Genomic DNA, 26,203 nt, shown 5'->3' with positions numbered 1-26,203 from the left:
AAGATTTTATTTATTTATTTGACAGAGAGAGACACAGCGAGAGAGGGAACACAAGCAGGGGGAGTGGGAGAGGGAGAAGCAGGCTTCCCAAGGAGCAGGGAGCCCAATGTGGGGCTCGATCCCAGGACCCAGGGATCATGACCTGAGCCGAAGGCAGACGCTTAACGCCTGAGCCACCCAGGCGCCCCCCAAAATTAAACTTTTTATTTGGAAATGTAAAATGTACCCAAAAGTAAGGAATAGAATAATGAATGCCCCCTTATACTCATCACCTATTTCAATATTTTTTTCCAGTTTTATTGAGATACAGTTGACATGTAAATTGTATTAGTTCAAGGTGTACAACATAATGATTTGCTGTATGTATATGTTGTGAAATGGTCGTCATAATAAGTTTAGTTAACATCCATCACTTAACAGTTACATTTTTTTTCTTGTGAAGAGAACTTTTAAGATCTCTTCTCTCAGCAACTTTCCGACGTACAATATTGTTAACCACCGCCACCGTGCTGTCCGTGACATTCCCAGAACTTACTTACCTTAACCTGGAAGTTTGTACCTTTGGACCACCTTCACCCCCACCTCCCATCCCCCAATAATTTTCAACATTTTGTCAGTTTCATTTATCCCCCCCCTTGCTTTTTTTTTTTTTAATTCCAAATTACAGATTTCTTCTAGACTCAGCAACATGTCTTACCACGTTTCATCACAGTGGTTTAGGCAGTGTGATTGGGAAGGCAGTGATTGTGATTGGGAAGGTAGTGATTGTGATTGGGAAGGCAGTGATTGTGATTGGGAAGGCAGTGTGATTGGGAAGGCAGTGTGATTGGGAATGAGAGAGGGAAGGGAGCAGGGATAAAGGTGGTCAGCAGCGGTGGGGGGGGGGTGTTCCTTACCTCCCGTCCCTACTGCAGGAGGAGGCCCGTGCTGGGATGCAGCTGGGCTCAGGCACCCTGACCCCCTTTCCTGCCTGATCTGAAGTACCCCCCCCCCCCCCCCCGCCGATCTGTCTGGCTTCCGAGGACACCTATGGCCTCACTCTGCTGGCCAGCTGTGGTCCTGTATAACCTTGTATAACCTGCCTCTGGACCGGCCTCCTTTGCCCTGTTACTGCTCAAGTTGTAGCTCGCGAAAACCAACTCTCTGCTTCCACAGCTCCTCATCATTGTCGTCATCGTAAGAGGCAAATCAGCTTCTTCTGGAGGAAATAACTGGGCAGGCCCAGTTTACCCAGAACTAATCTCTGGGGTCACGATCATAGCCGCAGAGTTAGAGGTCAGACTGCACTCAACAGAAGGCCTCCCTCTCTACCAAACACATCACACCAGGCAGGAGAATGGGGCAGGAATGGGCAGCTTCAGACTTCTCCCTTTGTGGGGGCTCGTGTGGCATTTCTGGAAAGATAGTAAGATGCCTTTAGAGGCTTGGGGTCTGCATTAGCCCTTACCATGCCCACACTCATCCCGGAGGGGCTGAAGGGGAAACTCCTCATTTTATTATGGAAAACTTTAGCCATCCACAAAGTAGAAAGAGAATAATAAACTCCCATATAGCTGTCATGAGTTTCAATAATTATCAGCATTTTGTCACTTAAACTTTCTGATCATGCACCCTCGCAGTAAAAAAGAGTTTTATATCCCCAATCTGGGTATCTTTGTTTGTTTATAAATTATAGACACATACACTCTACTGTTATATCATGTACACAAAAAGTAGAAAACTGAGTGGAAACAGAGCTTCTAGTGTCTTCTTTACACCCCGTACACATCTTGTACGCCCCCTGAGGGGCACACACTCTGCTTTGGAGCCCAGTTATTTGGAAACAGAATGATAGAGCAAATGTGTATGGGAACCCACTATGCTGAGAGGGAAGACTCTGGGGGCAGGATGACAGGTCTCACTACTTCTAGCCACTGCATCGGTGGGATGTCATCCCCACCTCTTCAGATAAGAAGGTGTGCAGCCCGGCCCAGGACGCTGACCCGTCTGCCCCTTCCTGAACAGGAGCCCCCAGTGAACTCTGGGCCCCACACTTTGGGTGCATTTTATGCTTTGCTGTTCTTTGTTTCTTTCTTTTAAGATTTTATTTATTTATTTGACACACAGAGAGAGAGAGAGAGAGAGCACAAGCAGGGGGAGGGGCAGAGGGAGAAGCAGACTCCCCACTGAGCAGGGAACCTGACACAGGGCTTGATCCCAGGACCCTGGGATCATGACCTGAGTCATGATCTCATGACCTGCCTTATTTCCCACACGTGTTAAGTCTTCTAACCGACTGAGCCACCCAGGCACCCCACTTTGCTGTTATTTCTTATTCTGACAGATTATTTCTCCTGGCCCTCTAAGGTCATTTTGATTGCTTTTGTGTGTGTGTGTGTGTGTGTGTGTTTGTGTGTTTGGACCTTTGCTGCCATAAGAAACAAACTTTTATCTCTGTCATTTTTTAGAGTAATCTTTTAGTTTATCTCATTAACTAATTACTTCCCTTTTAGTTTTCGTTTATAATAAGGAGGAGGAAGGGGCAACATAAGGGCCCCAGATGTGGTGATAGGGCAGGTCTCTAGCCTCAAGGTGGGGTGCCAGCACCCCCCCGCCGGCCTGCTCTGTTCTTTGTAAGTTCTTTTTTTTTTTTTTTTTTAAGATTTTATTCATTTATCTAACAGAGAGAGACAGCGAGAGAGGGAACACAAGCAGGGGGAGTGGGAGAGGGAGAAGCAGACTCCCCACTGAGCAGGGAGTCCGATGCGGGACTCGATCCCAGGACCCCGGGATCATGACCTGAGCCGAAGGCAGATGCTTAACGACTGAGCCACCCAGGCGCCCTGTTCTTTGTAACTTCTTTGCACCTTCATGGTAGGGCTCGTTTGGTCCTTTGGAGATCACACCCCAAATTCATTTGGTCAAAATGGGTATAGTCACCAGGTTAAAAAACACACAAACAAAAACCAAAACATCCCTGTGGTGATTCAGGGGCTCTAAGGACCTAATCACCCTGCCGGGTAAGACTGGCCCGCTGCTGAGAGAGAAGCCTCACCTCGTTCCCCGAAGTTAGGACCTTTACAGTCTGGTGGACCCAAGACCTCGCCCTCTGGCAGGTGTGTAGGTGCCAGCCCCGGCCTGGTCCTGACCCCACAGACAGCAAAGGAAGAGCCCGGGGCCTGCAGTGAGGGAGGAGGAGCAGGTCTGACTCTGGAGATTTGTAAAGGAGTTGGGTTTTTTTGATTTTTTTGATTTTTTTGATGGTGGTATAATAGAGTCTCTAATCCAGCCATGAAATCGTTTTTCTTCTGCACAGTTTATAAGGTAAAATTAAAATGGTCCGTGCAACCCCAAGGCAGTGAATTAATAGCCTCTTCTCTGTTGTGGGCAGGTCCTCACAACTCCCTCTCCTCATCATGAGAACCAAGGGAGATACAGGCTGTGGCTGGAATGATCCCCAGCTGGGTTCACAAGAGAGGCACAGTTGTCCCTTTGTTAGACTTGCCCTTTGACAAAGAGGGGCCCTGTAGCAGCTTCCATTAACTGGAGCCTGCATTAAAAAGCCCCGCAAGCTCAAGGAACCTGCCCTATTTCCCACACGTGTTAAATCTTCACTCTTCCCCACGAGAAGTTCCTTCAGTCCTAGAGGCCAATCTTTCATAACTTCCCAAGAACTAAAGCAGTGAACTAAAGGACACCATCACAGGCGGGCCGGAAGTCCTGCAGAGCACAAGAGTGAGTGTAAGTGTGACCTCGAGGCCACGCGGGCTCGCCCTTTCCAGGTGAAACTTCCAGCCAGTCCGCTGTCCCACCCCGCCCTGCTGGGGAGGAGGGACAGCACAACAGAGGAATTTAGAATGATTGAAGAAGCATCTTAATTCTCTAGGAGGAAGCGTGGGATGGTCAATAAATAGCCTTGGGACTTTCAGCTAACCTTTTATAAAATACGAGGTTCGACACCTGCAGTTGGCACTGCTGGGTCCAATAGCAAGTTGCAGGTGTGCTGTTCATGCTGCAGGACAGTCCGAGATCCCAGCAGGGCTCGTGTCCTTCCATCAAATCTTAGCTCTTCGGTAGATTTACGAGAATGTAATTTTATCTGGAAAATTTCCTACCTTTTTACTTTCTTTCCGTGGTATGCCAGCAAAAATCCACTCACAGTCTCAGGAACAACTGATTTTATGTAGGCTCCTTAGCCACGGAGGCAAAACGGCGAGGTGAGCCCAACCCTGCAGGAGGCTCAGGGTCCTGAGTTCAAGCTTCTAGTTGTTACTAGCTGTGTCACCTTGAGAAAAGGCCCTCCTCATTCTGGATCCTGGTTTCTCATCTGGAGAAGGAAAGCATGGAGCTGGGGGGCTGGTGAGGTCAGCAGTCCCTTTGCTTTTACTTGTGAAGCTCACCCTAATGAGCCAGCAGCCCCCGTTCCTTCCTCTTGCTCATCCCCATGAAAACGGGATGGCCCAGTTTGTTAGGCTCAGGTAAGACGTGACGGAAGACCTGAGGGGGCTCCCTTCTGAGTGCTCCCCTTGGGTGTTCTTTTTTTTTCCCTTTTTTTTTAAAAAGATTTTTATTAGAGAGCACAAGCAGGGGGAGCTGCAGAGGGAGAGAGAGAAGCAGACTCCCCACTGAGCAGGGAGCCCAATGCGGGGCTCAGTCCCGAGACTCCAGGACCATGACCTGAGCCAGAGGCAGACGCTTAACCGACTGAGCCACCCAGGCGCCCCACCCCTTGGGGGTTCTTAACTGATTCTGTTGCTTAGAGGCTTTCTTTGTTTCCTGGTTCGCTGCTGAGATGGGTGAGGTTGCTACCTAAGTCACCCCTAGTTTAGGCAAGTCCCCTGTCCTCACACCATAAGGTAACAGGGACGTCACACGGAGCACATCCTCTGTATTGTCGAAGCTGCCTGCCAGGATGTATTTCTAGTGTTGACAGTGGTATTCCAGGAGAACATATGCTTCTCTTACAGGAGTTTTATCTTTTTTTTCTTGATCTGTAGTCATCATGCGTGCCAGTGGAGCTATTGAAAGTTGCCTTACGTAGAATTGTTTCCGTTTGAATGCCGTTTGGGCACCCCTTTGTAAAGACGCTGCAGTTAGGATATTCTGGATCAAGGCTTTTCAAAGAAACTGTTTGCATGCTTCATCCTGGTATTCTGCATGTTTTGTTTTTATTTTATTTCATTTTTATTTTTTTGAGAGAGCGCACACACGCATGTGAGCTGGGGTAGGGAGGGGCAGAGGGAGAGAGAATCTTTTTTTTAAGATTTTATTTATTTGACAGAGAGAGACACAGCGAGAGAGGGAACACAAGCAGGGCGAGTGGCAGAGGGAGAAGCAGGCTTCCCGCGGGGCAGGGAGCCCGATGTGGGGCTTGATCCCAGGACCCTGGGATCATGACCTGAGCCGAAGGCAGCCGCCTAACTGACTGAGCCACCCAGGCGCCCCGAGAGAGAGAATCTTAAGCAGATTCCACACTCAGGGCAGAGCCTGATGTGGGGCTTGATCTCACGACCCTGAGATCATGACCTGAGCCGAAATCAAGAGTGGGATGCTTAACCGACTGAGCCACCCAGGCACCCCATGTGCATGTTTTAAATACATTTTTATTTATCTTTTTAAATACGTTTTTAAAAACTCACTAAAGCTTCTTACAATGTAAAAACATATTTAGTCATCCTATTAGCATTTAGAAATTCATTTTTTACTTGAGAAAATTTGCAAATTATAGTTCTCCTTTTTTAAAGATTTTTATTTATTTACTTATTTGACAGAGAGAGAGAGAGAGAGAAAGAGAGAGAGCACAAGCAGGGGGAGCTGCAGAGGGAGAGAGAGAAGCAGACTCCCCGCTGAGTGGGGAGCCCAACGCAGGGCTCTATCCCAGGACCCTGGGATCATGACCTGAGCCGAAGGCAGACACCCAACTGACTGAGCCACCCAGGCACTCCACTTCTCCCTCTTTTAATAACATCGTATAGAAATACCATCATAAGCTAGAATTGATCTTTGTAGCAAGAAAAAAGTGCTACTTGGTCCTTCACGGGCAAAGAATATACTGTAGCCAGCTGCTCAGTCGATTAAGCCTCTGCCTTCAGCTCAGGTCATAATCTCGGAGTCCTGGGATCAAGCTCTCACACTTGAGCTCATTTCATAACAAGGGCTTAGTAGGAATCTGCTTATGGCTTATTAGTTACGTGGAAAGGTCTGGGGTTTCTAATTAACCACAAACTTGATATGCCAACAATGTGGTACATCTGCTAAAAGGGTTAATGCAAATATAGGTCACGTTGATAGATCAGCAGTGCCTAATCAGAGGGAGTATTTTTTCCCCCTAGGAAAGGTAAGGAAAGTCAGCTGCAACTTTTCAGCCATTCATGCCAGGCTGCAGCTCTCCGAGGTGATGTGAGGTGGGCAGCAGATGGGTGCCTACACACACAAAGATGCCTAAATGAGATCTTGGTCCCCTGGGGGAGTGCTCAGAGCGCTCGGTAGTCTATGCCATTGGCTCTGGACTTCTCCCCGGAAATGCACAACTCCGCTTCTTTGGAAGATTTAGACATCCTGTTTCATCTCAGAAAGAGTTCTCCATCAGTACTGGCCCCTTCACGCCACCCTCCCCCCAGCAGCCATCCTAATACCTGCACACCTGAGCCCGTTTGCCATCCACACGGAGATACTTGCAGAAACAATCAGGAGCCCGAGACCAGGGCTGTGTGCACGTGGACATCCAGTTCTCAGCAGCGCCTTGAACTCGAGATATGCCTCCTTCCCCCCAAAGCCCAACCACAGAATTGGTGAGAATTGGCTGTAGCCAACTCAGGAGTCACTCTGCCCCCCTCACCCCCCCCGAACCCCGCTCATTGCTCTTCACTGTTGAGGTCTGTGGACCCTTGGTGTTCGGGCTGCGCTCCAACTGCAGTCTGCCTTCTCTCAGATTTGGTGACTGACGCCCAGAATCCACCTTTCCCCTGCCTCGGGTGACCACTCCGTCCTTTCTTCCCACACTCAGCCCTTGGCAGTTAGGTCACAATGTGAAGCAGAATTTGATAGCTTACCCCTTCGCTGCTAAGGTTCCTCGGTGAGCCTCCTGGTGCCAAACCTCATCGTCAGGCTGCCGACGCGGGCAACTCTGCATTAGCTCGGCTGCCACTGAGAACATTGCCCCCCGGTGTGCCGCTCCCATCTCCTGTCTAGTGCCCAGGGGGCCGTGTGAAGACTTGTGCTGACTCAGGCCCTGCAGAGATTATTGGACCCCCCATCTGTGTATGTATTTCAGAATAAAAACCGTTAAACCATCCCAAGACAAAAAGGAAAGGAAATCCAGCTCAATTCTGATTTTTCCCACAATGATACTTTGAACGTTATTGGGCACCCTCTCAAGTAGATCCTTCCTCTTCTGCGTTGCCCTTGCCTTGCTGGTGCCCTAAGCATGTGCTTGGTCTGTCTGTGGGTGGTCCAGCATTGGCGCCCCGACATCAACGGGAAGGAGCTCTTGGAGATGGAGGCACAGAAGCTTTCTCATCTTCATTTGGTGTCTGGGTCCCGTGTTCCGAAACAGGATGGCGTTTGGCAGAGTCCGAGCCTGAGGCCATCCTCAAAACACATAGGAACCAATTTGCAGGCTCTTTCGACTTGGCACCCCTCTTGGTGCTCTTCAAAAAATATAGGACTCTCTGTCTCACTGCGGCCTCTCTCTGCTGTCACTACCGTATTAGTCAGCTTTGCTGTGGGAACAACCATTCCCCAAACTCTGGGACTTTGAGCACACTTTTTTTTTTTTTTTTTAAACTCCTCTTTGCTGTTGTTGTGGCTCTCCTCCACGTCTCTTCTCCTTCAGAGGCCGAGGGAGCATCCCTATCTGGGCATGGAATTCTCATGGCAGCAGGAAAAGTGTATGAGAGGTTCTGTTTGGACAAACGCATATCAACGTCTGCTCATGAGCCATTGGCCGAAGCCAGTCACAGGGCCCTGCCAATGTTCTTTTCAGCCATTCGTCCCAGGTGGCAGCTTTTAGAGGTGCCCTGGCATGGGCGGCAGATGGGTGCCTAACGAAGATCTAGGTCCCTTGGGGATACTTTGGGAGGCTCAGAATACTGAGTGAGCCCCTAACAGTGGTGCTGCTCTTGCAGTCCATAAAAGGACTCTGTAAGGTGGCCTCACCTTTAACAAGATGCTTCCCAGCATCCACCCACCTGGACATGCATCCTCTGCTCATGCCCAGTGGTCATAGTCAGCTTGGGCTGCCCTAACAGAATACCACAGACCTGATGGCTTAAACAACAGACATTTATTTTCTCACAATTCTGGAGGCTGGACGTCCAAAATCAAGGTGTCAGCAGAGTTGGTTTCTGGTGAGGCTTCTCTTCCTGTCCTCACACGGCCTTTTCTCTGTGTGTACGTGCTCCTGCTGTCTCTTCCTCTTCTTATAGGGATCCCAGTGCTATTAGATGAGAGCCTTATTACCTCATTTCACCTTCATTATCTTCCTGAAGGTTTTGGGTCCACAGACAGTCACACTGGGGGTTAGGGCTTCAACCTGTCAATCAGGGTGGGGATGGGAGGACACTTCAGCCGGTAGCGCCCAGTATCCCTGGGACAAGGCAGCTTTCACATGCATGATCTAATTTCGTTTTCTCAACAAGCCTGTGAGGAAGTTATCAGCAGCATCATTTCCACTTTACAGATAAGGTGAAGTGACTTGCTAGTTAGTAAGGGATTCTGGACTGGAATCGTTTGACTCCAAATCACATCTTCTTTGAACTGCAGCATGGAGGGTGGGCCTTAGAAGGTTAGAAGTGAAGTACTGAGCACCTCCTGAATTAGTAACTAGAAGGGCTACAGAGTATCCAGAAAACTGTTCACAAAATACTGTTGAGTACAGAATATAGACCATAAAAATAGATGTGCTCTGTGGGTACAAGCCTTGTAAAAGCTGAATAAAACTTGAAAAGGAACAGAAAGTATGATGTACTTGGCCTTCAGGGTGCCAGGGTTCTAGTTCTTTTTGTATTAAAGTTGACCTAAGAAATACATTTTTTTTTTAAGATTGTATTTTATTTTAGAGAAAGAAAGAAAAAGAGTGAGCATGAGCAGGGGGAGAGGGAGAGGAAGAGTCCCAAGTAGACTCCGCACTGAGTACAGAGCCCGATGTAGGGCTCAGGCCCATGACCCTGAGATCACGACCTGAGCCGAAACCGAGAGTTGAAGGCTTAACCGACTGAGCCACCCAGGAGCCCCAGAGTACGTTTTTAAATAACAGAATCTTAGCTCTCAGCAAGGCTAACGCCATAGTGTTTCACGGGCTTCCTCACTCCAAGTCCACTTCAGCCCCCGGCTTCCCTGACTGAACACCAGCTTGAGCTCATTTCACAAACAAGGCAGGTCCCTGTGAGTCAAAAAGGCTAAGCAGTCCAGTGTCATTTGGAGGGAGATCAGCTACCACAGGGGTAGAGAGTTGGCAGTAGTGCCACAGTGAGGAAGAGAAGAAAATTAAAATGTTAGCAGAGACCATCCCCCCTGCCCCCCCAACTGAGTCCAAGTAGCAATACAGGATTTGGGTCCGTGGGGATGAACGCAGAAGAAGCAAGTGTAAATAGCACGTATGTGTATCATAGGAAGTCTGTAAGACGTTCCCAGGACTTTCTGCTTTTTCAGAACCCCTTCTAAAGACTCTCAGCCCCACCTCTGTAGGCTGGCCTCTGAGAGCCCAGTCTGGAGTATTTGTGCTCTGAGACTCCTCAGTGAAAACGTTGTGTTTTCAAGTACATTTAACATCGCTGTAGTGAATAGTGGTTGCATTACCAGAGAATCCTCCCTTTTATCCTGGAACAAAGCCATCTGTCCCTTCTGTCTACTGTGTAAACAGGCTCTGAAAAAGTGTGGGTATGCATCCTCTTGATTTACAAAGGTATTTCAACTTGTCATTCCCTGGAAGAGTGTGCTGTATCGTCTGAGATCAACAGCCCGCTTACCCGTCACGATGGCTGTCTGTCTTCCAGGCCCTCAGAAGTTGTTGCTCACCAAGATCTCTTTATTTTAGGAGTTAACAGATTCGGGTTGTAAAAACAGATTAGAACCGTTAGACTCAATTAGCCCAGACATTTTATCAGCCCGCTGAGGAGAAATAGGAGTCATCCCCAAATCCAGTGTGAGAAAATCCGTATGTTTAACAAAGAAAAATTAATGACCAATTCTTAGCTAAAAGAAGCTTCCCTATAAAAACATATTCCATTACGTGATTCCTTTCAGAGTAAGCTAACTATTTACATATGATTCCATTTACATAAAAGAAAATCTGTTTTCATATGTTTCACAAACACAGCCCTTACAGAATAGTGTGTGCACATTGCCCACACATCATATGTGTGATATAATGGTTCAGCCTAGTGTTTGGTCTTCGACAACCAAAACCAACTTGCCTTTTATGGTGCCAGTCTCAAAAATGTTACAAATGTACCCCAAGCCTCCTTAACAAAGGACTTTGGATTTATTGAGCATGGATTTACCCTGAATCTGTTTATATTTTCACTTGTGCCATTTGGGGGATTAATGAGTTGCACATTTTCAACTTGTGTTGAGATAGTATTCTCTCTTTGCTTAATTCAGGGACTACAAACTCAAATGTCTAACATAGTAAGTCAATCCAGGGGTCTGGTATAAGCATTCAAAGCCTGAGAATGGGTGTCCCACCCAGAGAAAGCAGCCACTCTCGATTTCTGTCCCTTCTGCTACATGGGAATGTGGGACTGGCATGGCCAAGGGGTTTCGGGTTTTTCACTGGAAGCCTCAAACCGAAATTTTTAAACATTGTCAATTCCATAAAAAATTTTAAAAGACTCTCTGCAGAACAAATAGTCCATGGTCTGTAGGTATCCAGCTTATCTCTATCTTAGATATGCTTCTTGTGCATTTCAGGTGTACTTCTGAGTGTCTGGGGTGTGATGTATGAACCCGTAGTCCCACCTCTGAATTATGACAGCTTTTAATATTATCATTCTTTCAGCTTTCACCTTAACACACAGAAGACTGTTTTAAATTGCTCTGTAACCCTATGGAAACAGCTCCACGTGCTACGTGATTTGATTTGCCTTGACTCGAGGCCCAGTCGTGAACACCTGTAGAAACCTGAAATCAGTCCTTTCATCTGCTGTTTTGTTACCTGTTGTTGTTCTTGAGGGTGAGTGGCAATTTCATGGTCACGGGCCGACTCCTGTCCCTTCTCTCTGCAGCCCTCCCTTCACCAGGCTGATAGCGTGCGGGGGACCCGCCACCACGGGCTGGTAGAGAGACCATCCAGGACCCGCTTCCACCCTCTCCATCGAAGGTCCGGGGACAAGCCGGGACGACAAATATCCTTTCTCATTGTCTGGGCGTGGAGTATGAGTTTTTGAAATATTTGAAAGGTTTTCAGGACTTCTCTTCCCCACGGTTCCCCTTTGGCCTCAAAGCCTTCATTTTATCTGATGAATGGAGGCAATAAAAATAAATGAGTTGGAAACTAGAAACATCTCTGCAGCTAAAAGTTGGAAAGATCATCGCAGGTATTTACTTGATGAAAACATTGATAGAGTTGAGTTAAGGGACAGAACATAAACAGCCTGTAACTCAGCCCTGTTGCAAGGTCTCCTCAGCATTTTCTTCAGAAAGCAGCCAGGTCAGAGCTAAACCTGACTTTGAACCAGGTTAGAGAGAGTTAGTCTGTCTAGCTAAAACAGACAGATAAGTGACGTATTTTTATTCCTGTTGACCTGGTGACCTGCCGTTAGAACTTACCGCAGAAATTTCATAGGATCTTCTATTTTTGGAGTTCCAAACTCAGCAAATGACACCTGAGATATAAAGCTCGTAGTTAGGAAAATTCTTACACTGTCCATCGGCCAAATCCTATGCTGTTAAGTAGGCATAAGGAGAAGGAGATTGCAAATTCCCCTGATAATTTCATTTATTGGGGGCCGGGGCCCAGGGGGTGGGGGGAGGTCACCGCTGGGCCACCAGCTCTGTGCTCAGGGCTTCGGGGACACAGAGCTGAGCTGGGTTTTGTGGGAGCGGACAGAGAAGCAGTGTGCCAGGAGGGCGGGCGCTCTCCCTGCACGCTCCTCACGGGTGGAGGAGGGCACAGGAAGGCGGGGCGAGGGTTACTGCAGAGCCGAATTCCTGGCAGTGATGGTGGAGCTGGCTTCACGAGAAACCAGGAAGTGGGGGGAGGGCACGCATGTTTGCTGAGCACCTACCCATGCCAGGCACTGTGCTGGGCAATTGATGTGTCATGTGGTCCTCAAGACTCACTGAATAGTTCGTTTTTTTTAAACTCCCGTTTTCCAAGGAGGAAACTGAGCGTCAAAGTCACTTGTCCGAGATTCCACTGCTGAGGTTGGAAGGGCACAGATTCAGCCCTGGGGCCAGCTGAGCCCCTGCCTGGGCCTCTCCCCTCACGGGACCACTCGGTGGGTCGGCCCGGGACCCCCCGTCAAGAGAGGCCCTGTGGAGGAGTTGTGGGACCCACAGAGGGAACCAGGACCTCTCCTGCCTCCCCCACCCCCATTTCTTGCTGTTTCCCATTGGAGGCAGGGACAGTGACTGTGACCAAACTGTGTCCACGTTTGGTCCACGAGAGACGCTGACTTGTAGTCTTTGTGGATTTCGTGACCACGGTCAGGGATGGTGGGGATGACGACTGAGTCCGCGGGTTTCCTTCTGGAATTGTCCTAACTTCATAGAATCCAGCCGGTTCTTCGCTAGTGCACACGTGTGGTTGGACTAAGTACATCAGACCGTTGTCTAGATGGCTGGGAGTTTTCAGGCAAAAGGCTTTGAGAGTTTCTTTGTTTGATTTAACAATATGTTTTTCTCCAATTTTCCATTCTTTTTTCCTCCTGTGGGTGTTCTCTCTAAATATGATAATATACACGTGCCATATTTATAAATACGTATTTGTAGCTATCTCAGATCCTTTTTGCAGCAAGTGTGGTCTCGGTATATACATAATGCTCACTGCTTCTCTAACTGAAGGAATAACTTAGAAGACGCGGGGATCGAAGGAAAGTGTCAGAGGGGGATATTCATTCACTGAAAAATAATTTAAGTATTCACAGTGTCAGGCCCCGCTTAGACACTGTAGGTGTAACGGCGAGCATGATATGCTCCCTGCCCTCACGGCGCTCACAGTGATCACAGCACAGTGTGGTGAGCTGTAGCTGAGACCACGCGGGCTGTGTGAGCTCGTAGGAGGGGTAATCTGGACCAGTGTTGGGGGGCCAGAGAAGGCGTCCTGGAGGTAAATCTGAGGCTTGAGGAAGCAACAAGTAAGGGGATAATGCATTCATGTATTCAGCAGATAGCTACAGTGTCTCTTCTCTGTATAAGTACTGTTCTTTTTTTTTTAAGATTTTATTTATTTATTTGAGAGAGAGCATGAGCAGGGGGAGAGGCAGAGGGAGAAGCAGGCTACGCGCTGAGCAGGGAGCCCGACACGGGGATTGATCCCAGGACCCTGGGATCACGACCTGAGCCGAAGGCAGACGCTTAACGACTCAGTCACCCAGGTGGCCCCGTACAAGTATTGTTCTAAGCACAGGAGACTCGGTGGTGAATAAGACATGTCCCTGCCTTCATGCGTGTACAGTCTGGGGGAGGGGACAGACAGCAAACAGTACAGCAATGATTAAGGCAAATGACCGCACATGGTGCTAAGTGGTACAGAGAGAGGAAGACAGCTGGAGAGGGAACAGTCCAGGCAGAGGGAATGTCTTGTGCAGAGTCGTGGAAGGAGTGACTACACCGTATGTTCAGGGGACTCTGTCTCCTTCCAGTTACACCCTGTTTACCATAGGGTGTGACTTGACCCCATGTACGAGTCACCTTGTGACAGCAACAGCAAAAAGCAGGTCACCTCCAAAGGGGAGGGGAAGCAAAAACTAAATATGCAGATAAATTAAAGTTCATCACACAGTACAGGTCTGAAACGTCTCTCCATATGCTCTTCCTAAGCATCTGGCTGGGGTCCGGGGGCTGGACATCTGCTCGTTCAAAAAAGCTTAGGCCTGTCCCTAAATGGACAGCGGGTCTCTCCTGCAGAATCAAGGGACCATGAGTCCCATGAAATATAGGAGAGGGGTGATTTTATGTCGAAGATGCTAATAGATTCAGGAGAACTTAGAGAAAGATTCCATCTTTCCTTTCATGGCCACATTCATTTGATTTAGAAATAATTTGCTTAAAATGGTGGCCTTTCACGTGTGTGTCTGTTACCTCCCTAACGCCTCTTACCCACTCTGTCCTTTGCAAGTGTTAACACTGGTTTGAACAGTTTGTTAGGACAAAGAGAAAAAATGTATTCAGACTTGTCTTCTTACAGCTGTTTCTTGGCTTGGAAGTTATTTTAGAAGGGGCAGACCAGCCCCTGAACAAGGGTTCAGTCCTATGATACATAAAATGAACATTGTTTCATAAATATTCTGGCTTCTGCCCAGAGCAGGCAGCTAGAGCAAAGCAGAGCTTGGGCTGGGGAGATTCCTTCTGCAGTGGGCGGCCATGGCGTCCGAGAAGGCGAGGGCCATGGGCTTTGTTGCTGGCATGGGTGGCCGCCACAGGCAAAGACCAGGACGCTGTCCCTCTGGGCTCTGGCCTGGGGCCACCCTCAGGGCACAGGAGAGGCCCTGCCTGGTCCCTGGCTGGGGCCTGGGCTTGAGAACTCAGAATACAGGCTCTTCTACCCTTTTGCAAGTGCTCATGCCTTCAGCAGCCCTCCTCACTCCTCGAGGACATTAGACAAGGGTCCCAAACCCCATCTTGCTGAATTTCTGAACAATTAACATAAATATTATCCCTGTGGATAATACAGTGAGAAAGAAGGGGACACACTGAAGAATCATAGAAAATGCCTTCCTCTAAATGTATTTTTAGAAAGAGAGAAAAAGAGTGAATGTCTGGGAAATATCTGAGTTATATTCCCAACAAGGTTCAAGAGTATATTGCATCTGAGAAACCAGCACGGACAGTCGTGAAGAGAGGCATTAAGACCGGCCAAAGTTAGGAATGGCTTTCCTTTTTGGAACAGGCTTTGCTTTGATTCTTTTCATACAATGAGATGAAAATTTTAGGGCACTGGTTTATAGAACACTGTTTCTTTGACATGCATGGTGTGTTAGGTTTGAGGAAACACTACTCTCTGTCCCCCCACTCCGAGCTTCGCAGTGGAAGTTAGGGCTCCAAGAAGCCCTGCAGTTAAGAAACAGTCTCTTCACCCAGGACTAACAGAATTTATTTGATCACAACACCCAATTTTTACCTAATACCCATCAGCGATTTCCATTGTGAAGGACAAGGAAATGGCTGGGGTGTAGAGTTTTCAGGGGAACCGAGTCAGACTTCAGAATTCCCCATGCCACCTAGCTGTCACTCGTGCGCTGAGGGAAGCAGGAGGACGTTCTCATACACGCGAGGACTCCAGAGGGTCCCGTCCCGCTCCTACACTTCCCTCAACGTTTGATTTTAAGATGTATTCTAGCAGGACATAGTCGGAGGCAAAAAGGACAAGAGGAAGTAGCGTGATGGCAAAGACATGGTTGAGAAATGAGGAAGGAACCAAACTGTGACCAGCTTTAGGTCTTAAATCTGACCCTGGAACTCGTCTTGGTGGGCGGGTTCTATTAAGCTGACTCGGAGTTCCCTCGCCCCGCCAGCTACACGGGAGGTCACAAGCCTGCCCAGCGAGCGCCGGCCCGGGAGAACCCAGAGTCCTCGAGGCTAGGAGACAATGTGGCCCGCGTTCAGGCTGCCTCCAGCAGGCCACTCCTGAGCCCTGCCCCAGGTGCACTTACTACAGGGGAACAGGAAGCCAAAAGAAGAAGCCTGGCTGTGCTCTCCAACCACGAGGCAGGGAGCACAGAAAAGACACAGGGTGGAACTCTCTGGCGCTTCTGGGGCTCAGTGACCCCACCCATGGGTACGTGGGCCAACAGATGTCCTGTCTTATCAGCAGAAGAGCTACTCCCCTTCCTTTGGGGAAGAGTGAGTAAGAAGCTTCCCTCTGCAGCTGCCCATGGGGAGAAGGAGTTAGGGGCGCCCCTTTGTCACTGGGTTGAGGCAGGAACATGAGGAGGAGTTTCCTCTCCAGAGCTGTAGGCACTTGGGGAGCACCTCGGTCAGGGAAATACTGAAATACGGGCGGGCAGGCTAGAAAAGGGGCAGAGGCGCCAGGGAGGAGGAGGAGGAGGTGTTCAGGTGGAGTCTGAAGTACTTTTGTTGTGAAGCTGAAGGGGCAGCAGGAGACTCAGACTTGGGGTCCACACACTATTGGCAGCCGGGGGTCTGGGTTTGTGACTTGCTGTGCTCCCAGGGCCGCCTCGAGCCAGAGGCCGGGGTGGGGCTGACCCAGGCGAGCTTGGGGGGGCCCGGCTCTGTGTCCTCGGCACGCCGCCCCAAGTGTCTCCAGCCTCCGGGGCTGCCCCCGCTGCGGGGCACCCAGCAATTCTGCGGCCCTTCTCCCCAGCAGCTCCCTGGGGAGAGGCTGCAAGGCCGCAGAACTCCGGGAGCCGCAGGATTGGAGGCAGAGGAGGAGGCCACAAAGGAGCGGGGAAGGAGTGCGTTGGGTGGGGCAGATACAGAGGTGCAGGTAGAAACATCTTTAACGTAGGCTGACTGACTGGGGCGGGGGTGGGGGCCGGGGGGGTTTGGCCGAGGAGCTGGTCTGGCTGGCTGAAAACCCTGTGTTTCTCTGGTTGCTGGCAGCTGGTAGGCATTCCAAAAATGTTTGTTGAATTAATGGTAAATTCAGGTTTACAAATAAGGCTATTTTCCCCATCCTAAGGTTGTTCTGTAGGACCTATCAGTGTGGTGGAGTAGTCAGAGCCACCTGAATGAACCTTTCGGAAATCTGCAGAAGAAGAAGTGAACCTTTTCTAGGTTTCCCTTTGGTTGACTTTTTTTTTTTTTAATATTTTATTTATTTATTTGATAGAGCGGGAGAGCACAAGCAGGGGGAGCAGCAGGGAGAGGGAGAGGGAGAAGCAGGCTCCTCGCCAAGCGGGGAGCCCGATGTGGGACTCAGTCCCAGGACCCTGGGATCATGACCTGAGCTGAAGGCAGACGCTTCACGACGGAGCCACCCAGGCGCCCCACCCTTCGGTTGACTTTAACTGTCAGACGATAATAACATTAGTGGTTCTCTTGATGCCAACAGTTCTTGGTTTGTTGTTTTTTTTTTAAGATTTTATTTATTGAGAGAGAGAATGAGATAGAGAGAGAGAGCACATGAGATGGGGGAGGGTCAGAGGGAGAAGCAGACTCCCTGCCGAGCAGGGAGCCCGATGCGGGACTCGACCCCGGAACTCCAGGATCATGACCTGAGCCGAAGGCAGTCGCTTAACCAACTGAGCCACCCAGGCGCCCCAGTTCTTGGGTTTTTTAATATTCAATAAATGAGATGTGACAGTGAGAATTAAGAATGCTCAGAGGTCACATCTTTTCACATTTGTTGCCTCAGCCTGGTCGTATTAAAAATCCCAGCCAGGAATTGGTGGCGCACTCGGGCCCTGGCCCCTCGGGAGGCTGAGGGGGGCACGACTTGAGCTCGGGACTTTGGGGTGTAGTGCGCCATGCTGGTCAGGTGTCTGGCTAAGTTCTGCACCAACACGGTGACCTGCAGGAGTGGGGGACCACCCGGTTACCTTAGGAGGGGCGAACCTGCCCAGGGCGGAACAGAGCAGGTCAGCAGGGGGATGGCTCCTGTCAAGAGCCGCTGCGCTCCAGCCTGGGCAACATAGCCAGGCGCCCATAAAAAACAAATTTCAGGAAATCACTACGTTTCATGTTGTTAATATACATCGGAAAGCTTAAAATGCGAACTGGAACCTTGACGTTGAAGTAATCGGTGTTTGACCATCATGTTCCTGTTCTGTCCCTGCACACTGAGTTGTGTTAGCTTTTCTGGATGGAGATTCATCAAACTGCAGGAAAGGGAAAGATAGTTAACCACAGGTAGTGGGAGTCAGCGCCTCCTCGCTGATGGCTCTGTTGGCCAAGATGCTGGAGTGTTTCGTCTCAGGGGGAGGGGGAGCTGCTTATTTCATGACCACCCTCGCCTCTTCTGTCTCCTCCTGCACTATTCTAGTCTGCCCTTCGTCTACGTGAAGCCTAATAGTTAATGTTGAAGAAACGGTTCTCTGTTGAAAATCCTCTCTTCTATTGTATTGACTTTGATTCAGATGAAGGAATAAGCTAACTGGATAGGACAAAATGAATACACAGAAAGTGAAACTTGGGATCATAACGCTTCTCCTCAGAGAGGACGCCGTTCACACCAAATCATTGGGGACCTATGAATGCCACCTCGTGTGAGTGCCAGATTCTGGGACGCCCAGGCCAGACCTGCATGATAGGCCCCTCCCCTCCCTCCTGAGCCCAAGCAGATGACAGCTTCTATATAGAATCATTAAAGATTTTTTAGCAGGAGAATATTATGATTTAAAAAAATTTTTTTAAGATTTATTTATTTTGAGAGAGAGAGACAAAGAACGGGAGGGGGGGGCAAAGGGAGAGGGAAACCCAAGCAGACTCCACACTGAGTGCGGAGCCTGACACGGGGCTCAGTCTCCCAACCCTGAGATCACAACCCTGAGCACACGACAAATCTAATGCAGCTCTCTTTTGGTTATAAGTAATGGGAATCCTCCGCTTGAGAAAAGGAAACTCAGTGGCTTATGTCACTGGAAGCCCAAGGGCTAGATCCAGGGCTTCATACAGTAGCATCAAGACTGTATCTGTGAGCAGCCACGTCTGTGTTGACTTCCCGCAAGGACAGGCTTTCTCTTGCAGAGCTTTACAGGACTTTCAGGCTCACCACCCCAACCGAGGGCACTCCCTTTTCTCGTCTGAGGCTCTCTTGGGCTTGTTTGTGTCATGAGCCCGTCCCTGAGCCAATCACTGTTTCCAGGGGTATGAGGTACCTTGACTGGAAATACTGAGCCTGGTACATCCGCCGGGACAGAGGGGCCCGCACAGAAGGACGTCCTCACCAGGTTTGGGGTGAAGGGTCGGGGCAGTTCTTGTAAACGAAAGATGCTATGCAGGCAAAAAAAAAAAAAAAGACCCCACATAAATCACAAAGAGGGCACTGGTGGGAAGCATAGGTTTTCCAGAGGAAGTTTATCAGAGAGAGCATGAAGAGCTGTTGGTGTAGAGAGAGATAAGAACCAGAAACTTGGGTGTTTAGCTCTCCACAGTTCTGGCTTCTTCATTCTGCTTCAACCTTCCGTTAATTTTATTTTTCCTTTATTAAAAAATTTCACTTTGATGGTAGTACTTTCGGAGCCAATTACTCCTCACAGCCCCTGGATGAGAGTTGGCCAAGGTAAGCAAGCTGTGTTTTAAAAGCTATGGTGGGCACGTGTTGTTTGTCGATTTCACTTTCTCTTATCTACCTTGAATATGGTTTTGGAAATTTCTGATATAAATCATAGAGTCTTATTTTCTCTTAGAAAACTTAGGTCTTTCAGGTAGACTCATAGGCTGATATGGAAGTCTAAGATGAAAAATCGTTTTAAAAATCTAGATCTTCGTATTTAAAATCAAATGGAAACACACTTGGACTACATCTACCAGTAGGATATCCTGATTTGGTATTCTTTTATTTGAGACATGGAAAAACAAGTGTCTTTGCTCAGGGTGTCTTAGCCGTTGGAAGGAGTGAAAGATTTAATAAGCTTCTTAAAATGTAATTTGCACAGTGGATTTGATTTGGGTCTCTGAGTATTTTTGTATACAGAGGATATATGCCCCCCAAAATGGAGTATTTTTGAGTATAGAGGGTGACAGAACCTAAAACTAACTGTAAAGACTGGTGTATCCATTGCTTGTGTGGTATCATTCTCAGATCACCAAGTCAGATTTAGGAGACATTGGAAGTGTACGTATCACAAAAGAGACATTCAGCGTGCTCTCTGCGTTGAGGTTGACTCTCCTTCCGCTCTCTGGGCAAACCCTGACTGAGCACTTACGGTGAATAATGTAGTCAGGACCTGGGAAGTCCATATGAGGATGAGTAACAGCAGGCTCCTGCCTCCACGCCGGTTTCAGCTGCCCTCCAGAATCCCGGGATCCAAGGTCATGGGATAAATACGATAATCGTATTTTCGGTCATAAAAAGACATCTCCAGACTGATATTTTGAAAATTTGTATCCAAGGAAAAAATGTCTGCAGCTGCCCAGAGCACCGGGAGTAGTGAGAGCAATATTTTCGCGAACTGGACCCCTGGGCCAGTTGCGTTCCTCCTCGTGGCTGTCTCCGGGAAGGCAGTTTTCACCTCCAGGATTGTCAGGGCTCCCCCTGCACACACTCTCGGGGTGTGTGCCGAGCAGTGACTTTCTACACATCTGGACTGAGACCTCATATCCCCTAGAGAGGAGTCGGTCATAGAGTTTGAACTATTTCAAAGATGCTTGTCGGCCCTTTTTAAGACAAAACAAAACCAAAGCCCCTTATATGCCCCGCTAGCTAATCCTGTTCTCATGGATTTGTGGTGGTTTTTAATCATGGAAATCAGGAATCATAGGAATCGGAGAGATCACTCAGTCTGACCTCATTTTAACAATGTTGAGCAAAATGAACGAGGCATGGAGTGTTTGAAGTGACTTTCCCCAGGTGAGTAGAAGAGCCAGTTCTCAAACTCAGGCCCGAGGCTCCCCTTTGCTCCTGTGAATTGAATGTCTTTACTTTTTCTGTCATTCTGGTTTTTAAAGGCAGCAACATCCTTGGAAAGAAGAAAAGCACCCTGGATTCAGGCTGACATCTGCTCTTAACAGGTACCTGGGTTGATTGCTAGTAGAAAGAAATTTAAAGAAGACCAATCGATTTGATTGTCCTGATGTTCTTTATATATTTTCCAGTTGCCAGAGGATATTCATGTCACATGTGTTTATAGGAAGTATTTTTTAGCCTAAGTCTCCCACCATTTATTGACTGTCTGCACAGATAGTACCGAATAGAGGGGGTCCCGGGGGCACTACAGGGTTGGCTCTTACTGTGTGACTTTGACTAAGTTATATAACTTCTCTGTGCCCCAGTTTACTCATCTGGAAAAGGTAGATAACCATACCTCTCTCAAGGGGTGGTTGTGAGGATCAGCTAAGATCTGTAAGAAACAGGGGAAAGCATTAGCACGCAGCCAACATTAGCTCCTGTCATGATCGATCTGGGCTGGACTCCAGTGCTGAGTGTTCTGTGGAGGTCAGTCAGTCCTGACAGCATCCTTCAAGAATGAATATTATTTTCTGTTTTCAGAGATTAAATGACCTGTCCAAGGCAACATAGCGAACATGTGATGGAACTGGGATTTTTTTTTTAAAACCGTTTATAGTGCAAAATATAAAACATACACAAAAGAGAAAAGCATTACCAGAAGGCCCCGTGCCCATGCTTCAGCTCTGGTCCTCATCCGAGTACTGCCGTCTACCCCCACCCCTCTCCCACCCCCACCCCACCCCCGCTAGATAGACTATTGCACCTGTAAACGTCTCTAACAGGAAAGGTTGCTAAGAACTTCTTTTAAAGAAAACACAACCACAATGCCATTATCACACTTAACAAAACTAACAGCGATTCCTTAATATTAGCCAATACCCAGGCTGTATACAGATTTTCCCAGTTGTCTCTCTGCATTTGACTGATATTCTCTTGCGCCTCTTTGCATCTGTAAAGGAGCTGGAATCCAAACCCGGGGGTCTCTGATCCCCGGGCCCGTGCTCTTCCTGCTGCCTCACATGGCTTCCGAACCGTCCCCCCCCTCCCTGCACCCTTGTCTGAACACAACACTGCCACGGTGCCCAGTCAGGCCACACGGCTTAATGGCCACCTGAGGCTGTCACCTGGAACAGACCACAGAGAAGCATGTTAGGCTAATTTGAAGTCTCTCACAAGTTCTTTTTATGGCAGATAGTTTGACCCTTGGATGAGAAAAAGTAAATAATCATCCCTTAGAGTTAAGGCTATGTAGAAATTGGAGCCATCTGGGGCAATTTCCAAAATTTGCTATAGATCAGGGGTTCCCAAACTTTTTGTCTTAGGACTCCTTTACAGTCTTAAAAACCATTGAGGCCCTCAAAGAGTGTTTGCGTACAAGGCTGTGGCTGATATTTATCTATTGATATTGGAAATGAAATTGAGAGATTTATAAAGGATACTTGTTAATTTAAAAATTAAAAAATAGCAGTAATAAACTCATTACATGTCAACATAAAAGGTACCTTTTTTTAGGAAGCGCAGTTATATTTTCTGAAACAAAGAAGAATTTATTGAGAAGAGTGGCATTGTTGTGCCTTTTACAAATGTCTTGAAGATAGCTGGCTTCTCTGCTTATGCGTTCCGTCCACGGTGACCTCACAGCCTCACCGTTGGCAACTCTGCCGTGCTCGTAAGAGAATGAGAGCGGAAGGGCAAAGAACGTTTAGCATTATTTTCAAAGTTGTCTCGACCTTGCATGCTCCCTGAACCACTGCTGTCAGGGACCCTTCATACAGGGGGACTTACTCTCAGATGGAGAGAATCTGGTGCAGAGAACGCGCTGGTCCCAGCTGTCTTCTGGGTGGCAAGGGAGAATGGGAAGCTCCTTAGGGGAAGCTGTGAATCCACGCTCTGCATTGTTGAAATAGATCATCATGCCCTTAGCTTCAAAGTGTGGCTATCCAGGTACAGATTAAAATCTTTTTGGGTGTGGGCGATCCTCAGAGGCTGTTATTGATGTGAGGGCCTTCAGGTAGGTTCAGACTCCTCATCTTAAGGGTGCTTGACTTCTCTCCTTTGGTAATTTTCAGCAAAGAGTATTGCATTCTTACTAAGGAAAAATGGATTTTCAGTCAGACTCTCTCCTCCTCCCCTTAGGACCAATTCTGATTCCGCTCTTCACACGAGTGCTCTGAGCGCCAAGCCCCAGGACCCCTATGGAGGAGGGGGCCAGTCGGCCTGGCCTGCCCCATACATGGGTAAGACACACAGGCCCCCTGCTCACAGCGTCTGTGCTTTCTCATTCTGTTTGGAATGACTCGAGCTCCAGGATTTGGCCCTCAGTCACCTCTGTCGGCCCCGTGAACCACTCTTGATGTGTCTTCCTTTCCCTGTTTCTTCTTCTCTGATCTACCCCAGCCTACCTGACCAACACCCTTGGCTTTGTTGTCATCTCTGTGGGGCCATCCTTGACCTTCCTCCCTTTGCCAGCCCAGAACTACCCGTGTCCTTGTCACATGCCAGAGTTCCTCCGGGCTCAGGCCTATCTTGGCAGCTGTGCCACTCGACTGCCTTCTCTCCCCCTGCTCAGTGGGGATTTCTTGAAAAGTCAGCATCTCAATGGCCTTACCGCCAGCACGGTGCCCGGCACAGAGGAACCCTCAGTGATGGAGAAATTACCCAATGGCTTGCAGGCACAGAGCCCCTGCTAGAACACGTGCTAGGTGCTGACATCTCACCTGCCAGGAACTGAACCTGGCTCGCTAAGACGCACTCCACGCCTGCCTTTCCTTCTGGGGTGATAATCTAGTAGGAACAATGGTCTTGAATTTCCCGTTTCATAGGCAGATTGGCTCTTGTCCACAAACACTTAGGGCTAGGTGTTTGGTCTTAAACCGGGAATAAATAAATCTCGGTCAAGATAATCCAGCCTTTCTGGTTTTCTTTATTTTTCAGACCATTTGAACCTGAAATAGTCTCTGTCCGGAGAACGTTCAAGGTCTTATTCCTTGCACGTAGTAGGGGTGGGATTTAGTAATAACTGTTGGCTGTATCTGTTCCCTTGGTGTAATTCATAGATGACCGCCTTTGCCTAAAAATTCCCTTACGTTTCAAGTGTGAGATCTACACGAGAGTCGGTCTGGGCCATCTAGCCATGTTTCCCCCCATGGGAATGGGAGCGTCAAGCTGGCAGAATGTGGGAATGGGACAGGGAGCCTGCTACTCACTGCTTAGAGGAGCGGGGTCTATGGGGAGAGGCTCTAGTTTAGCTCCAGGAGAGGCAGATACGGGAGCATATAAACAAAGACCAGAAAGGCAGAGACTGTGATCACTGGGGGTGCCAGTAAGTACAGCGACATCCTGGTCTCCCTGGACTGGGAGGGAACCAGATGGATGGGTTTTGACCCTGGAGCCCCGGATACAGAGCTGCCTCTCTGCCTCTTCCATTCCTTCATTTCTCTTGTCCTCTCTGCAAAGTTTATGCTTCTGCAGAAAGAGCCAGAAGCCTGGAGAGCAGAAGGCAACCATAGGTGATTTAGATAAAGAGCCTTTCGGGCCTGCACGCAGAGAGAAAAAGCGCAGAAAGGGATTAACTGGGTGCAGTATTTATGCCAGGAGCCCTGTAGCCTTTGAGGGGAGAGGTGAGAGATGTCGGAAGGGGTGCGTGAGGAGGAATCAGGCAGAACTACGTTAGCGTTGCTCCTGGCAGAAGGAGCAAGAAAGAAATCCGGGAGCCGAATTCCTGGGTTGACTTGAGAATCGAGGTGGTCACTCCTTGTCAAGTCAGCGGCTGGAGGTCGTGGGTCCGCAGCGTCTGACGCGCGTGGGGGGCGGGCGGGCCTCCTGCTCCAGCGTCCAAGCTGTGGGCCTGCTCATGCACACTTGCCATGCAAGTACAGCACAACTCAGAAACACGGCCAAATATGGATGTGTTTACGTGGGAAAGCCAGCGTGTTTAAAATATTATTCAAGTCTCCAAGGATGGGGATTATTTCTGGAGAATTATATTTGTTGGTGGGAGCTATTTTAAATAGTTTCGTGTATTTTCCCCCTGTAATTCATTAAAAGTTTTTCATTTTCTTTCCTTTTGGATTTTAAAAATACCAGCTAACTTTGCAAAAAGGTATTTATTATAGAACCGACCAAATAAAGTAAAGATTTAAAAAGCAATGGGAAAATACAATTGAAGCCCAGGATTCAGGCTCTAGCAGAAGTAATAGTAATTGCTCTTTCCCTGGGAATCCTTCCTGAGCAGAATGATGCACCCTCTGTGTTCCCACTCTCTGTTTGTTTGTTTGCAAGCTGATGATAAGGGAGCATCTGCTCTTACTTAACCACATGAGTAATAAACTGGTACATCCATGAGCAGGAGTCTATGTCCCCAGAGAATAAAGCCATTAGTCTGTTCATGACAATTAGATGTCAGTGGTAAGTGGTCGATGTAAATGACAGGAATAAGCTTATACAACCAGACAAGATTTTTAGTTTCTTCTCATTTCATTATCCAGAATCTATGAAGAGAAGCGATGACCAGATTTCCCTGGTGACAGGTGTAGTTTGCCATTTCACATGCACACTGCCGGGCAAGTGTAAGGGCTCCCTGTGGCCCTGGCTGTGTCCCATAGCCTAGAACTGTCCCCTAACTGCCCTCCGCTCCCACATGGTCATGGAGGTGGGGGCTGGGGTGGTCCCTGTCCTTTCTGGGAACAGTCTAGAGCTCAGGACTGAAGAGTGTGGGAGAATTGTCTTCTCTGCACCCATAGCTATAGATAGATAATGAGTTGTACCAGCTTTGGGAACCGTAGCCCCAAGCTCCTCCCCTGGGGAAGAGGCAGGTCTTGGACCTCCGTGACCTGTCAGCAGGCAAACGCTGTGACCTGCATGGTTAAGGAGAAGGTCTAAAATGCAAACAACCCCAAAGGAAGTGAGCCTGTTAATGACCCCTGATTGCACAGAGAGGACAGAGAGGGGGAGGGCACAAGCATCCCAGATCTAAAGAGGGGCAAAAAGCGTCACCCAGATGGCAAGAGTGACCGAATGGGGAGGCTGAAGCCCCAGACGCTTGTTGTGAGGGGACCCCGCTCTGCAAATCCAGCCGGTGCGAGGAGTTTAGAGCCATGAGTCATGGGAGCGGGCAGAGGGTACACGGTCTCTGTCGCGCTTGGGAGGTCAGCGATCAGCGGCTCTGAGGCCCCCAGGGTGCCCGGAACACAGATGCAGCATTGGCCGCGGCCGCCCCTTAGCCCTGTGGGACGGATGTGAGTGAGTTTCCTCTGTTTCCAGATGTCCAGTCACAAAGCGTTCCCTTTTTAGTTGTAACGCTTTATTTCTAGTTGTATCCTACAGTATTTTGTTATCCAGTAATAAAAATCCAGGCGTGGCTATGTTGGTTCTGCGTTGGCTTGGCGCCCACATACCAGTTATTGCCACCACCATTGTTCTGCTTACCTGAACGCTAAACCTGGGAGCCAGTTGTCTGTAATCACCCTCATTCCCACAGCCCTCACACGG

General features: G+C 48.6%; 1 protein-coding gene across 1 annotated transcript in view; it reads left to right on the top strand.

The window, feature by feature from the left end:
- Nucleotides 1-26,203, top strand: part of CRTC3 (CREB regulated transcription coactivator 3) — a 90,317-nt gene that overhangs the window by 38,901 nt on the left and 25,213 nt on the right. Inside the window, exons 3-6 of the mRNA XM_021680450.1 lie at nucleotides 11,205-11,324; nucleotides 19,263-19,324; nucleotides 20,713-20,775; nucleotides 22,850-22,950. Coding sequence (XP_021536125.1) covers nucleotides 11,205-11,324; nucleotides 19,263-19,324; nucleotides 20,713-20,775; nucleotides 22,850-22,950 — 346 coding nt within the window. The remainder of the gene's footprint in view (nucleotides 1-11,204; nucleotides 11,325-19,262; nucleotides 19,325-20,712; nucleotides 20,776-22,849; nucleotides 22,951-26,203) is intronic.

This window comes from Neomonachus schauinslandi, chromosome 9 (genome assembly GCF_002201575.2).
Source record: "Neomonachus schauinslandi chromosome 9, ASM220157v2, whole genome shotgun sequence".
Classification (NCBI taxonomy): Eukaryota; Metazoa; Chordata; class Mammalia; order Carnivora; family Phocidae; genus Neomonachus; species Neomonachus schauinslandi.
This window is presented reverse-complemented; position numbering and strand designations above follow the sequence as displayed.